Source organism: Sceloporus undulatus, chromosome 6 (assembly GCF_019175285.1).
Source record: "Sceloporus undulatus isolate JIND9_A2432 ecotype Alabama chromosome 6, SceUnd_v1.1, whole genome shotgun sequence".
Classification (NCBI taxonomy): domain Eukaryota; kingdom Metazoa; phylum Chordata; class Lepidosauria; order Squamata; family Phrynosomatidae; genus Sceloporus; species Sceloporus undulatus.
In genome coordinates, this window is record NC_056527.1 from 159,415,758 (window position 1) to 159,432,579 (window position 16,822).

At 38.9% G+C, this 16,822-nt stretch overlaps 1 protein-coding gene across 3 annotated transcripts in view; it reads right to left on the minus strand.

Moving 5' to 3' along the window:
- FBN1 (fibrillin 1) overlaps window positions 1-16,822 on the minus strand; it is a 186,690-nt gene that overhangs the window by 23,315 nt on the left and 146,553 nt on the right. For all 3 annotated transcript variants that reach the window (XM_042474932.1, XM_042474933.1, XM_042474934.1), the window contains 13 exons: window positions 16,679-16,750; window positions 15,834-15,959; window positions 14,337-14,459; window positions 10,199-10,324; window positions 9,266-9,382; window positions 8,299-8,427; window positions 7,722-7,841; window positions 6,797-6,922; window positions 3,863-4,012; window positions 2,590-2,655; window positions 1,977-2,093; window positions 1,444-1,563; window positions 671-793 (listed from right to left, as the gene is read on the minus strand). In XM_042474932.1, the coding sequence (XP_042330866.1) occupies window positions 671-793; window positions 1,444-1,563; window positions 1,977-2,093; window positions 2,590-2,655; window positions 3,863-4,012; window positions 6,797-6,922; window positions 7,722-7,841; window positions 8,299-8,427; window positions 9,266-9,382; window positions 10,199-10,324; window positions 14,337-14,459; window positions 15,834-15,959; window positions 16,679-16,750 (1,515 nt within the window). The remainder of the gene's footprint in view (window positions 1-670; window positions 794-1,443; window positions 1,564-1,976; window positions 2,094-2,589; window positions 2,656-3,862; window positions 4,013-6,796; window positions 6,923-7,721; window positions 7,842-8,298; window positions 8,428-9,265; window positions 9,383-10,198; window positions 10,325-14,336; window positions 14,460-15,833; window positions 15,960-16,678; window positions 16,751-16,822) is intronic.

Consider the following 16,822-nt stretch of genomic DNA (forward strand, 5'->3'; position numbering starts at 1 on the left):
TTTGAGGCTTAGACATAATGATATATGATATATGATCTGTGTTCAATTTGTGTTATCATTTGTACGCTAATTATTTTGGGTAGGGACACCTGTACTCAACTATTCAGACTTGTTTTTTGTGGGGTTTTCAGGCTATGTGGATGTGTTCTGGAAGGACATCTGTGGCTAGCATCTTCAGAGAATGCTGGTATGGGAGCGAGTGGGGTGTGTGTGTGTGTGTGTGTATACACACACACACACATATATATATACACACACACACACACACACACACATATATATATATATATATATATACACATACACCGTGTAACCCTTGGTTGAGAGGAAGTGATTTACACATTAATCTCTGTGTTGGTCTGTTGTTGAATGGCAAGGCCTCACAGTGTCTCAGGGTCATGACAACCTTTGACTTCATATTTAGGCTTGATTTATTTGTGTGAGTTGCCATCTCAAAGACATATTCATTCTTGTTATAATACTTCTAAAGGATATTAATAACTGAGATTTTTTAAATTTTACAAATGGGCCATGCTGTGTAGAAATTTGCATGCATTACTATGTGCATGCATTACTATGAAAATAGAACTGTTTCACTGGAAGAACTACAAGGATTAGCTTTGAGAAACTTCACCAAAAGTCCTATCTAGAGGTTTTGTAGGCCTCTTACCTTTACACATTCGCTTGTCTTCTCTAAGAATGTAGCCAGCAGGACATTTGCATTCGTATGATCCATAGGTATTCACACACCGGAAAGCACAAAGAAGTGGATTCTGAGCACATTCATTTACATCTATATTAAAGGATAAACAAAATGAAACTCATTTTGAAAAATAGCATCTACCAATTGCCAAACTCTGTCACGTATTTTCCCAGCATTTAAAAACAACAACAACAGACGGGCAGCAAAAAGCAGCTTGATCCTGCATTTTCTGAATGTGGGTCAAAACCTCACTGTCTGCACTGCTTATTCCCAAGTAAGATAATGAAATGTACTAACTTTAAACATACACAATTAGTATAATGAATCAAGTCGGCATATAGTGATACACATTGTTAATTCATTGGTATAATGAATAAAATGATTTTATTAGTATAATGACTATTTTTTGTTACTGTTTAAATGCATTTTAGATAGGTTAAATGCATTTTGACATTTTTCTCTATCTCATGCCTTTCATCAGTCTTAAGTTAAAAATAAAATAAAAAATGCAATGTTATTTTTGAAAGACTGCAATGGAGTAACAACAATGAATTGCTTTAACACACTATAGTAAGCAACAGGAATATGTTATTATTTAGAATGGTCCCTCCAAGCTCTGGTAAAACCCTGCCATTTCTGACATAAGGACCACAGACTATTGAGAAGCATGAATATCCAGACTGAATGTATTCTCTGAAGACGTTTGCTAAACTACCCCTGGAAAAGATTAAGGGCATTACCTTCACATGTTACCATGGGTCCTGGCTCAAATCCTTCCTCACAGGTGCATTCAAAACTTCCAATAATGTTTTTACAAGTTCCATTTCCACAAGGGGTTCCTACAGAGCATTCATCCGTATCTATAGAAACAAATAAACCAAAAGCACATTGTGTAAAACCCTTACTCTGAAAGCTACAATTCAGACTTACAGCTATCTGTTTGAAAATACAGGAGAAGGCATAATAGACTGGATTTACTTCTAATGTTTCTTTTTAAAAATGTTTTTAATGATGCTCCTTTTGCTGCCTTGAGTTATATTTTTAATAGAAAGTCAGGATAAAAATGAAATTAATACACCAAAAATGTAATAAAATACTTACTGTGTGTAACCCTGGCAGATCATTATTTCTCCTTCCCAAGAGCCTGTACAGTTTTAGCAGGCTCTGGGGAAAGGTGGAAAGGCCATCCATTTAAGGAAAATCTGGCCGGACTGAGGGTGTTGTCAATGTCAGGAATGCCAATGTCAGAATAAAGGGTAGCACCATTACTTACCTACACATTCATTTCCTTGAAGCACATAACCAAATGGGCACTCACAGCGGAAGGAACCATCTGTATTGATACACTGGCCATGTTTACAGTTGTCTGGATCCAGACATTCATCCGCATCTTAGTCCCCAAATTAATGAAACAGAAAGACAAAAGACATATTCACTAAGGAATCCTATAATGAATAATTCCAAAATTACATTATGTAATCAAAAAGTCTAAGATAAGAACAAGTCCTTTAGTTGAAAGAACAAGTACTTATTTGTTGTTAAGTGTCTTCAGGTCATTTTTGTCTCAAGACGACCCTGTCATGGGGTTTTCTGGCAAGAATTGTTCAGAGGGAATTTATCACTGCCTTCCTCTGAGGCTGAGAATGTATGACTTGCCCAAAGTCATGCAATGGATTTCCATGGCTGAGTGAAGATTCAAATCCTCATCTCTCAGAATTGTAGCCACTAAACTATCTTGGCAGATAGGAAATTACTCTCATGTTTAATAAATATACATATACATTTAAATACTATTTCTTAATTTGTGAAATTTAAAACATAAACACAACACCACAAAACAGAGTGAAGAAAAAGAGTACCATACAGTCAAAGCACTGACTACTTACCAATTGGTTCACCACGAGGGCCCACCAGAATGCCAGATCCAAATGGACAGATTTGGCGATAAGCTTCTATAATTCAAATAGAGAGATTTAACTGCAAAAACTCAGCCTGATTTGCATGGAAATCTATTTGTCTCATTAGACAGACAGACATTACATTGGTTCAGTGTAGTAGCACTTTTTCATGTACAGATCTATAATGGGCATAGCAGAATCTTTCCTTCTTGCACTTTGGGGCTGTGCACACTGGTCATAAAGGCCGGCCTGGGTGCAGAGTCAGGGCATGGCGTCCACATGACACACACACCGATTCCATCCTCTGGGTGGTGTGATGCCATGTACCACTCCACATGGTGTGTGGCATCACAGCACTCCTCTGGTGCTGCGTCAAGGAGCGCCTTAAAGCCACAGCACTGCAGCTATTGCACCCTTTCCAGGGTGCAAAAAGGACCCACTTTTTGCGGCTCATTTTTGCACCCTAGAAAGGCCAGATTGGGCCCATGGTGTGCGGTTGCTGCAGCCCCAATCCAGCACAGATGGAAGTGGCTGCAGTCTGCACAGCTTCTTTATTGCTAGTGTAAGATGCTTATAGTATATGCAAGTGAGTTGATTTAACTGGTCTAGAAGAGAGTTATAAGTTAATGTAAGTAAAACTGGTAGACAGCAAACACATACCATAGCCCCAATCCACCTTCAACCCAGTTGAAAAAGGAGCGGATAACATCTGCTCCTTTTTCAACTGGGGATAAGCTGGCTTTGCTGGCCCTGTCACAGCCCCTTGGTGGCTTTATGATGGGCCAGTGGCGTGTGGCGTGCAAACACTGTGCTGCCGTGTATGGGCAGCTGTGCAACTTCAAGCCAGCTTCCCAGCGTCTTTGCAGCATGTGACGTCTCAATGTCTTATGCCAATGATGGCCAGAAGCGGGCTTATTTTGCCTGTCTGTTCAGGCTGTCGGTTTCATTGTTCTTTCCACTTCAAGCTACTCACTAATATATAAGGAGCACATAGCTGGCTATTGCCTTTCATTCTACTGGCACCACTTATACCACGACAGAAAAAATAAAACTTTTCAATTGGGAAGTGAGGCAGATACTGATGCCTTCTTAGCTTCTGTTTAAAGGCAAAACATCAATTTTTGAAAAGGCCTCACTGTCCAAGGCTGCTACTTCGTGTTTCTCATAAAATGATTTATTTCATTTATGGGCAAGCATTATAACAATCATGCAAATGATTCTGTGTGTGTGTGTGTGTGTGTGTGTGTGTGTGTGTGTATACCTGCTCCTTCTGGTGGGCACAGTTCACATGGATCGCCCCAACCTTCCCCATGCATATTGCAGCAACATTCTTGCTTAGAATGGTTTCTGGATTTGGGAACGGTACATTTCCCATCTTCAAATTTAGTATAACAGTAGCTTACTCTCTGATCTTAAAAAAGAAAAGAAAAGAAAAAGATAAGAATATGGTTTATATTTGGGATTTTTTAAAGGGTTTTTAAGATTAACATTGGACTCAAAAGTTTTGTGCAAGTTATTCACATTTGCAATGTACAGCATGTTACATTATCAACACAAATACTTTATATTAATAACTTACAATGCAGTCTTACAATACCTTCCCACAAGCAGGTCCAACTGAAATCACTGGTGCTTACACATGCACAGGATTGCACTGTTGAGTCCAAAACGCACTGCAAAAATAATCCAGTTTGAAGCCGCTTTAAGTGCTCTGGCTCAGTGATAGGGAACTGTGGGAACCATAGTTTTATGAGACATTTAGCCTTCTCTGTCAGAGAGCTCTGTGCCACAATAAACTATCATTCCCAAGATTCCCTAGCAATAAGCCAGGGCAGTTAAAGCGGTGTCAAACTGGATTATTTCTGCAGTGTGTTTTGGACCCTAGTCATGTGTTATGTTCATAGGGGCCTTTGCCCAGAAGTCAGATCTTCCCTTGAGCCAGAGGGAGACCTCCTTATGAATGAAAACCTATTAATAAACACCAAGAGAGACAGGAAGCAGGACAAAAAGAACCAGAAAATAAAGAAAAGGATCAGGATTCGTGTAGCTCTCTTCTCTTTGGTGGAAGGTCAAAAAGAAATGAAAACATGCCCAAACTTCAGCCACAAATAGCTAATAATGCTATATGTGAGCAAGTACTGCTGTCTCTCTCTCGGTTGGTTTAGAGTACTTTCACAAAAGTCAGAAATAGTGTTAGATTTGCTCAAAATAAGCAAAGACTGGTGAACAAGGAGCAGGTTGGGCCATCCTGACTTGCTTTTACATGTGAATTTTATATTGCATGCATATAGAGTATTAACTCTCTTCTATTGCTTTAATTCCTCAAGACTGCTTTAATCTATTCTTAGTCTGTTACCAGAGCAATGCATGTTAACCAACAATCAGATGAAAGCTAAAAGGCTATATTAAATTCCTTGTGATAACCTAATGTAATTGTAATTGGGGGAAAGAATACTCGAGTGGCAATTGTCAAGACCTGTCCTTTTCTCTCCTCCCGTGTGTTCTGGAAAGCTGCCTGAAAGTTAAGAGAGAACATAACTGGGTTTTGTGTCACCACACTATGTTCTTCCATGCCAAGTAATCTAAGGAATGGAGAGAAGAGAAACCACAAGCATTTAACAGACAGATAGCTGGTAACCTCTCTTACTGGCAAAAGAACAGTCTGAGTGTTAGCTGCACAACCTGCTGCTTCTCCAGTTTTGCTGTATGGGAGATTCACACTGAGTAATATCCCAGGATTTACAAAAGCTTTAGATAAAGAAGAAATAAAATCTCCAGGAGTACTGGGCTTGTTATTTATACAAGTGCAATCAATTAAATAATGTTTACTTAAGAAATCATTTGCCTTTTAACAGATTAAATGATTAAATGTAAATACATTTGGATATGATCTGAATTGCAATGTAATTGATTTTTTCAATATTGAAAAAGAGTAAGATAATTTTTTAATATAGTTTATAATTAGAAAGGAAATTAATTTGTAACATTTTTATCACATCAGAACTTTAGTCAACTAAAACTTTAATTGACTAATCAACTGTTTAAAGGATGCAGTATTATTTGTACATATAATATAATTCCATTTCAGCCACTGACCGCAGCATGGGAGGAAGGATGTCCATACTTGCTATGACTAGGCTGTGGGACAAAACTGAACACAAGACTACTATGTCCTCAGGAATTATCAATCAGAAGTGCACTAAATGATCAACCACTATAAAGATCAACCCAGCTATTGTTTTGAAGTCCTCTCAGGAATAAGAAAATAAGGAACAATTCTATGATTTCATAGAATCATAGAGTTGGAAGAGACCACAAAGGCCATCAAGTCCAACCTCCTGCCATGCAGGAACACAAAATTAAAGCACTCTCAACAGATGGCCATCCAGCCTTTGCTTAAAAACCTCCAAAGAAGGAGAATTCTCCATACTTCAAGGCAGCATATTCAACTGTCAAACAGTTCTCATCTCCAGGAAATTCTTCCCAACATTTTGGTCACGATATTTAAAAAACCATGCCCTATGAGGAGAGACTTAGGGAGCTGGATATGTTTAGCCTGGAGAAGAGAAGGTTAAGAGGTGAAATGATAGCCCTGTTTAAAAATCTGAAGGGGTGTCATATTGAGGATGGAGCAAGCTTATTTTTTGCTGCTCCAGAGACTAGGTCACAGAGCAATGGATTCAAGCTACAGGAAAAGAAATTCCACCTCAACATTATGAAGAATGTCCTGACAGTAAGAGCTGTTTGACAGTGGAAGACACTCCCTTGGACAGTGGTGGAGTCTTCTTCTCTGGAAGTTTTTAAACAGAGCCTGGATGGCCATGTGTTGGGGGTGTTTTGATTGTATATTCATGCATTGCAATGGGTTGGGCTGAATGGTCCTTGTGGTCTCTTCCAACTCTTATGATTCTATAATGGGGTTTTCTTGGCAAGATTTATTCCAAGCAGGTCTGCCACTGCCTTCTCTCAAGCTGAGAGAGCATGAATTTCACTTGGTCACCAATGGGGTTCCACAGCTGAACAAGGATTCAAACCCTGGTCTCTCAGAATCCAAACAAGGGAACTCTTAAGTGGCTACTGGAATACCTCATTTTTTCCTCATTAAAACAGCTATGACTAAATTCTGGAATTTAAAGGTTGCAACAGAAATTTATCAGCTAAACAAAATAATGACCAAAACCATGGAACAGCTTACCTTGACACCTGCGTCCAGTTAAAGATACTATAAATCCTTCAGGACACAGGCAAACAAAGCTGCCTGGGGTATTGCTGCATGTGCCCAATGCACAGATCTCTGCTTCTTCTGCACATTCATCAATATCTGTAAGAATACACTTTAGTATGAGCAGCCAGAACAAAGCACACATTAAAGCAGTGGTTTAGGAATAACCAACAAAATTGATTCTACTGCTGCACTAAGCTGGAGAAAGAGAAAAAGAAAAGAAAAACATGGGGAGCACTTCCTCATGATGCAATCTCACAGTTTTGAGAAACCTTTCTGTGGAAGCATATGGACGGGGTAAATCATGTGGGGTTTTCGTTCATGGTTATTTCATTCATTCACCAGCGATGTGCTATGACAACATAGGGTTGTTGTAGTGTGATGAAATGGGTGGGGAGTGTGTGTGCACTGCATATGCAGCCCCCTCAGGTGATATCAGTTTCTTGGGCCAATGAAGTCATGCACATTTATGTTAATGGAAATGCACAAAAGTGACAAAGAAAATGGAAACAGTGAGCCACAAAGTACCTAATTCAAATTTTGCCTTTATAATGAAGTCACTGTGAAGCTTCAGCAAGCTAGAATCTCTCGGCTTCAGTCACCCATTACAACACGACTCATCTCCTAATAGTAACTGTTGTATGAATTGCTAAAAATCTACAGGTGGGTTATATTTTAAGATATGATTAAGGACATAACTAAAGAGAACAATGTGCCTGTTCTGAATTAGGCTCCATGTGACAAAATATAAAGGTTACTTAACTCGTGGGAACCAAAGAAGCTGCTTTCCACTGGTTTAAATGGAGGCATTATTGTTGCTTTGCGTGTGACCAGCTATCTCATTCTACTTCTGTCTACATCTAAAATTCCACCTTGGAGTATGCAATGGAGCACATACCATTGCAGTTGTCATCCTGTAGGACATATCCAGGAGGACAGATGCATCTGTATGTACCATCCAGATTTTGACATGTACCAGGTGCACATTTACCAGGCTCCAGTGCACATTCATTTATGTCTGTCAGAAGAAATAAACAAAGCAATAGTTAGCTACCACTATTTTCACATTTCCTTATCTTTTATTAATAACCTTCACATTGAGTTTTGGATGACAACTAGGGAGTGTGACTTAGTTTCATGAACTATATATGGCTTAGGGATAGAAAACCTTTACTGTAAGGATTAAATTTACTGTGCAACAAATGCAAGGCTACCTTTTATCAGGTTTATATTCACACAAGGATAAAGTAAATTAAATAACTGTTATTGAGAAAGAACAGAGATCAATCAATCAATCAATCAATCAGCAAGACAAGGATATAATTAATTCAATTCAATTTGTCAGAATTTACTGATTCTGAAAAAGGGTTGTGATTTCAGAAGAACATCTAGTCTACTCTTCATCTTCTTGACCATTATTCATGGGAACAGTTAACTCTTGACATATAAACACTGCCATTAAGCTTCTGACATACCAACACAGACCCTTCCATCTGGAGGCATCTCATAACCATCGTTGCAGAGACACTGGAAAGACCCAATAGTGTTGATGCACCGGCCATTTCTGCACAAATTTCCATTGCCACTGGCACATTCATCAATATCTAAAAGGAGAAAAGGCCAAGCAAAGTGGGTAAAGGGGGGAGTGAAATAAAGAAAAGGAGGAGAAATAAAAACAAAGAATCTAAAGCATCCAAAATATTGGAAAACAGCAACTTACAAAAAAGGGGGGGCAAGCAAATAGTATAATAATGTTGTTGTTGTTGTTGTGTGCCTTCAAATCATTTCTGGCATATGGTGACCCTAATGCTATGGGGGTTTCTTGCAAAGATTTGTTCAGAGGGGATTTGCCTTTACAATCCTCTGAGGCTGAGAGAAGGTGATTTGTCCAAGTTCGCCTCAGTGGGATTCTATGGCTAAGTAGAGATTCAAACTCTTGTCTCCAGAGACTCTTCTCCAGAGTCATAGTCCAATGCTCAAATTACTGTACTACACTAGCTCTCAGTATAATATTACAACAGTTCAAAGTGATGTAACTTTATTTGTCTCCAACGGTAGATTCTTCAAATACTGTTTTTGGCTCAGAAGAAGGTGATTCTCCATTCCAGTAGGACAATCTGTAAATTGAGTCTGGATGGATATCTATCTATCTATCTATCTGAAGACCCATACTAAGATGAACCTCAAATTCTACAAAGTGAGGTGGAAACTGCATTAAGAGAAACTGGGGAAAATAAACCACCAGGAATGGTAGCTTGCTGGGCTCGGACATGCATGGTATGTGGGAGGGGGAGGGATTTTGCCAAGCTACTGAGCTCTAAAACACTCAATTGGGGTCTCTGCACAGGTGAGAAATCTCATTTGAATCATCCCATTATTAATATGGTTACACTGTATAAAACCCACAAGAGTTTCAGGTGCATTACTGGAGGATTTCCTTACCTATACAGTCATTGTTGTGAGAAAGGATGAATCCTGTATGGCAGCGACAGTTGAAAGAGCCGACCGTATTCCTACATGTGCCATTTCCACAGGGATCTCGTTCACATTCATTAATATCTATGAACAGAATAATACAAATTTTCATGTTGTAAGTCAAAAGAAATACAAATCTAATTACATACACCAGAGAAGATACTTGGTTATAAATTTAACACTGACATCCCAGAAAACAGAGAGATTAAGGGAAAATGGAAAGAGCAGAGCCATTCAAGATTGCAAGATGACCACAAAAGAGACAACCTGTGCTATAAATCCATGGTCAATGTGGTCATTCTTCTTGAAATGAGGAGGTATTAACAACAACAGGAAGAGAACAAACATAACTGGAGCTGAGGAAGATGAAAGATCACCTCTAATAACTACCAATGATGTCTTGGGGAGGCCTCTTTCCAAATGAGTTTGACTGATGCTGAAAAAATATTGGGGGACACTAATGGAGAAGGTAACCCGAAATAATACAACGAAGAATGTAAATAAACAGGAACAGAAACTGGAGAGCAGGAGGAAGTGACAGGAGGCCAAGAAGGTGGAAAGCATTCCTAATTCAAAAGGAATACTGTTTCAGAAATATCCACAATCTTTTACTTTTCAGACAGACATAAAAGCAAGATGTAAGATAGAACATACACAAGAAAAATAAATAATAAATGGTTTGGCATGGCACAAAGAATAGAAGTATTAACAATTCTTCAGCCTAAGTGAATCAAGGCCTCAAATAGGTTTTTTACATGGTTAAGTGTCCTCTTGCCCTGAGACATTTCTGCCATATTCACTGCTGAAGACCAAATGTCAGCATTACAATTGTAAACAGACACAGTGCACTTCCTTCTCTTTTTATTATTAAAAGTAGTAAAAATATATTTCCATACATACCTACACACATAGTTTGATCTTCATTGGTTTTGAATCCAGTGTGGCAACGACAAATATATCCTCCCTCTTGATCTATGCAATCACCATGACTACAAATGTTAGGTATCTCTTGACACTCATTGCGATCTGAAAATAATACAGGTTTTGAAAATTAACATATGACTTCCTGAATCTCTTTGAGAGAGAGAGATGAATGGTCTTGATCAATGACTTATATTGGCTCCTCAAGAGATCTCTTTTCCATCCAAGGACTGAAGCAGGAATCAAAATCATGCACCCTAAAATTTCACATCTGTTCTCATCACAACTAGACAAACCAGCTGATGGTTTCTCTACATATTGGTTTGTTCCCACATTAGGGACAATTGCTAGGTTCAAGCAAAATGACTGATGCCTTTGACCTTTGGGTGTGGAAAGTGCCACTAGACGGCAACACAATAGCATATATCAACTGATAAATAATGTCAATTGATATCATCACCATCCTCCCTCTCACCACCACCACCACCCCAGTACCCTAAATCAACTGTTACCTGAGTTAGGCTGAAATCCTACATTCAAGAGACAGAGCCTAATGTTACACTTACGGAATTACACAGTTGTTGAGCAATAGCACCAGGCCCATGACTGAACCCTGTGGTACACCAAAGTACTGCTCATACCCAGTTTTGAGTAGTCTATGGGCAAGATTTGGAACTGTAGCCCACCTTGGTTATGGAGGACTTTAGCCCAGTTCCACTGGTCAATTGGATTAACAAAATTAAAGAAACCTGGCTGAAAATTATGTTGGCATTAGACTTTGCAAAAGACACTTATAAAAAACGTGCAAACTGAAAGAGGGTGCCAGAATGGAAATTCAAAGTTGGGGATTAAGTGTACCTGTCAACTCTGTTTCTTAAATGTTTGCAACCTTCTAAGAAACTAGGTCCAAAATATGCTGGTCCTCTTCCAATCAAAAGGATTGTTAACTAAGGGGGGATACAGATCAGTGGTTCCATGCTGCCCATTTTTGCCCCTCATTGGTGCCACGCCAGCCACACGGCGCAGCACTGATGCACTCCCTGAAAAGCAGCCACTCTAGGCGGCTTCTTTTTAAGGGCGTTGTCATGGCGTGTGAGCGCCATGATGACAACACTTCCAGCGAGAGTCGTTTGGGCACTCAGCCACCCGCATGATATTGTTGTGCGACCCATATGGACAGGGGCACAGCAAGATGGCATACGGACGCTGAAAATAGGGCTGAGCACATATGGACACCCAGCCCTATGGAGCCCTAAAATTGGCCCCAGGTCAGCGCAAAGCACCAATCTCTACTGGGCCTAAGTCGAACTTTCTAAAAAATATTGTCACATTCACCCTGTTTTTACTCTAGTTTGTTGAAGCCAAAGAATGTCTCTTAAGTTGTGGCACCAGAGCCCTTCTGTACCACCCCCAGTGATGACTGATGACCAACAACATTTTCAAACTGAGCAGATTCTAGATTCCAAGCAATATAAAGGACAACACTAATACTTCATACCATGGAAAGACTTTCCACAGAGTCTAGTCTGAGTGGGTGACTGACATTCATATCAAGGCACCCAAACTCATTAAAAAGTTCCATCTAGTTTTTTGTATGTTTTTCAGGCTATGTGGCCATGTTCTGAAAGAATATATTTCTGATGTTTCACCTGCATCTGTGGCTGGCATCTTCAGAGGTCACATTGCCTGAAAAACCCACAAAAAACTATGGATGCCGGCCGTGAAAGCCTTCAACTTCACAGTTCCGTCAAGCTTTCCCTGACAAAACTGGGCCTGTTAATGGACATGTTCTTAGTTGTTTTGTTGTTTATTTTGTTTTCCTTGTATGCATATAATTGGATATTGTTATATAATTTTCCTTATGGATTTTGTTTTAAAAAGGGGTGATTTGTATGGGGTGTTTGTGTGTGATGTCAGAGTCCCCTATGCAGGTTCCTTCTGCCATTGTTTTTATTGTTTTAATAGCATCTTGGCCAAACTTTATGTCAGTATTGTGGCTGCATCACTGGGTTGGAGTAAGTTTGGATCTACCATAATTCTGCTCCTCACCACACCCTTTCTTGGCTCCCTTTTCCTGGCTTTCCTCCTGGCAGCTCTGAGCAAGCAAAGCAGTACTGTACTGTTGAAAGATTGCTCTTTCAATTGATTTCTGAGCTCAGCCACCAGAAGAGGGTTATACTGGAAAAATAGGCCTGTGCTTAATAACCTCCTGCAACCTGTGCATCTTTGAGTTTGGATTGCACTAATTAGTCTGTTTATATTCTATTAAGTAAGATAAATTAAATAAGCCTTTCACTTGAAAAGTGTCAGTTTGTTGCTGCCACGGAAAAGGCCAGCCCTCTCTCCCTGCTCTCTAATCGGTTATGATTTGGGGACATATATGAAGCCCTGAGAGGAAGGCATGGCTTGTCAGATTAATACCAAGAACTAAAAGTCAGACAGCTATGGACACAACTAGCTCTTGAGCATGGAGAGCAAAGCATGATGTAGAGGTACTGGGCGCCACTACAGCCCTCCCTTGTCTGAGCCAGTTGCAAGCCACCTTGTATGGATGCTTTCAGAAACTGATGAAGATATACAGTAAAAGTAAGTTTGCATCCCTCTGTTATACTTTAGGAATAGAAGAGAATTGTATTCCCTTGATTCAAAACATGGTCTTTATAACTTAAAAGACCTCCCTAATTAATTATCTTTGTCAGGAGCCACTACACTAAATTGGTTTTATACTTAAAGAGGGAATTGTGGGGGGAAAGAACAAAACAACATCTGCCATTAGAAGAACTCTATTAAGGTATTACAAGGAACAAACAGCTCAACCCGATAGAGCGAAGAATGGCACAATAAGGATTTGTGTGGTAACAAATAATCCAATGTCTTTTCCCAGTGTGCTACTTAAAATGGCACACACATCAAATTGTTAACATTACACTTTATTTTCTCTTCCTATTAAACCTCAAGCAAAATTCAGGGAAATAATGTTTGTGCCAACACACTTTGGTATTGTTGCTCATATCTGCCTCTACCATGGTTCTTCCTGTTTCTGTTTCAATGAAGGACTTTCAAGCACATGAGAAATCACTGCTTCTATCCAAACAAAACAAGCCTTTCAATCTCAGAATGCAATTTTACTTCTCTTTCTACAGACTTTTCCCATAAGGACTTCACAAAACCATGTTAACCCGTGCTGTACGGGAAAGATGCTGTTACAAAAACTCAAATCTGCAGAATAGAAAATGCCAGGAAAATATATCTCGAGTTCATTCCAATTGCTACTTTATAAAGAAAAGTGTTTTTATATATATTGTTGTAACTGTACAAATACTTTTCTGTTGTGGTGGGTGCTTCGTGCAAGTTTTGATTACATTTAGAGTATTTTTAATGAGATAAAAAACAGACTTATGACTGCTGTAGAGATCGCTATTTGCTTTTGGATGGGAATGGGTCAGGAAAGCTTGAAATGTATGATATGGAAAACATTGCTGGATTCCAGTTGCTGAGCACATTCACGTTGTATCTGATGGAAAAGAAAATCATGCCCTAATTCATACAATTTATAGTATTGAGAACTGCAAAGCATTTGCATGCTACTGCAAACCCCAGGTGTGATAGAACGTGAACTAAAACTGAGCTGAATGGCCTTAAATCTAGGGAAAGGTGATTGCTGAAGTCGACCTCATGTATAAGTCGAGGTCAGGTTTTGGGGGGAAAATTATGGTTTTTGCCATAATTTGGCAAAAACCGTAATTTGATAAATTGAGGGTAAAACTTGGAGGCTCCTTCAGTGTGTGCATGTGTGCAAATAGCAAGAGAGACTCTAATTGAGGTTGTTTGTTTCAACTTTGGTTTCAGGCCAGTGTGGGCAGGAGAGGGACTCTGTATGTTTATTTAAAAGCAATTAATCACTCATGACTCTTTCTGCTTGGTGCAAGAGAAAAAGAAACTCTCTTCCCAACGCACAGGGAAATCTGAAAGAGCTGTTATCACATTACCATACTAACCTGTAAATAAATGGACCTGGGATTTGGAGGTTGATTTTTAGGCATAATTTTTTAGGCTTACAGATGCGTATATATGGTATAAACTTGATAACAGAATATATGGGCTTAGAACTACTTACCAACACATCGGCCTACAGGTGTGAACCGATACCCAGGTTTGCAATCACAGCGATAGCTGCCTGGTGTGTTGATGCAATCTGCATTTTGTTGACACACATGACCATTTTGGCATTCATCAATATCTGTTGGAAACAAATAAGAAATCAGAATGAATCTGGCTAAAAGGATGGTGCCAATTCTTGAATTATGTCTTCATTTCAATTTATTTTTGGTATATGCTTTCAGAAAAGCCTTAGGGGCATCCTACATTTCTTTCTCATTTGCCCTTTGTGTTAACTCTCTGCCTCACAACTGTCTTTGTATGAAAACTAAAGAAATAAGTGTCATAAAATATTTTTGTCTCCAAAAAAATCACTTATGTATGAAGGAGGGGGAATCTATTAGTCAATTATTTAAAAATAACTCCATGTTTAATTAGCCAAGCTGAGACAGGATTAGCTGGTTTTAATTCAGAACCATAACTTTGGAAAAATTTCCTCTGCTCTATTTTCTTTACAGCTCACTATTAGCCACTAATTAACATTACTTTTATTTGACCTAGTTTTCTTTCCTGCTGACTGGAAGTACAGAATATGACTGAACAGGACTTTTCCATCTAAAAAGCTAGCCCACAGTAATGCACTTTAGTAAAAATCCTCCTCCATGTATTAGCACAAATGGAGGCAGACCCATTTAAAACAGCTGCAGCTGCACAGAATTTCTGCAAGCTAAGATCTGAAAACTTGCTTCTGCGAAGACAGGAATATTAGCCAAAGACAAGGTGCTAACTGAGCAATGACAGTGCAAAGAATTAAAATAACAAGACAATTCTGTTTCAGCTGTTTTAAGGTGACAGACTGACATTAATAGGGTTGCTAAACTACAAACTTGTAAGTTTGCTACTGAAAGACATTTTAGATGCTGTGAGCAGTGGGGGAAACAGTAAAATTTATCTATGGTAGTGGATTCTCTGAAATTTTATAGCATCAAAACATTATTTGAGTTCATACAGCTGAACAAAAGAACAGAAGGTAAAGGAAAGAAGGAAGGAAGGACCTCCACCATTATGATCTACTCTTCTAAAACCTCTCTGCCTGGAATAGTAGTAATGGCAATAGAACCTGAGTGTACAAAATTATTCCAAATGTGCTGTGGTTGGTAATGTTGCATGCTTCTTGTTTTTTCTGTCTCAGAAAAGTATCCACAAGCCCTATTTACTTTCATCTATAAAAACAAAGATGCAGCAGCATGTGAAACGATACATCAGAACTACAAAGCTTAGAGGTGATTGGGATGGTGATTAATGAAGAGACTTTTTTTCTATGAAAGCAAGGTGTTTGCTGATTGCTGTGAACATAATGCTACAAAGCATGAGGGGGAGGCAGCAAAACATGATGCGGTTTTGCTGTACACCAAAACCTATTCCTCCAGAGGTAGTGGCATAAAATTTTGGTATGCCACTTTACTGCCATTTCTATCTGGTGGACTTGGTCCTAAATGAGAAAAAAATCCCTCACCTTCACAGATTAGTAATTTGTCATTGTAGAAGAATCCTGCTGGACATTCACATCGGAAACTGCCAACCAGGTTTATACAGACTCCATTTTCACACACCCCAGGGATCTCACGGCATTCATCAATATCTGCATTAATAAAGATATAAAGGTAGAAATATCTGAAGCAAAAACATACCAAATTAATAAAGAAAAGAAAACACAAAGCAGACTTTACTTTTTTTCTGGTACAGTTCTGCTTTCTGTATCATGTATTGTGTTGTTTTGCTGTACATGTGAATAAGAACAAAAAGGGGAAGAAGAGAATTCCATATAAGAATACATTTGGCTACTGCTCCTTGGATTCTCAGGTTTTCTTCCCCTTTTGAGGGTTTAAGATTTGGAAATCCTGGGCATAAAACTTCAACATATTTATGCTGTGTGTGAATAATATTCAGATTAAATCCTTTCCTCACTGCTCTCTTGAGTTGCACAGTAACAAAAAGGATCAACAAGGAACAAGGGTGAAACGTCAGATAAAAATCTTTACTTTAGTAAGAAGGAAAGACTTCCACTTCCCTTCCAACCCAATGCTGTTTGGCAGTTATCCCAGAAGCTTTCCGCCTTCTACTACCTATGGTCTACTAACTGAAATCTAATTACAATGGCCTTTATATTTACTCCATCCAACTAAGAGGGCCCAGGAAAAGGTATGGCAGAGGCTGACTAAAGTACAGAGGCTAAGTTCCTTGTACTGTTTAGTCTGTAAAACTTTCTGGGGAAAGTCAAATCATGAAAACAACACTTCCCTTTCCCCCAACATGGACTTGATGGAATTAAATATGACTTTCCACAGAGTCTTAACTTACCAACAGGTAACCCTGTGTAAATGTCTATGAAGAAACCAGGCCTTTGACTTCCACATAGGGTTGAAAATTCATCTAAAATTATAAACAAACAAACAAAATTATAAACAAATAAATAAAATGTTACAATGCATGATGGATAAATTT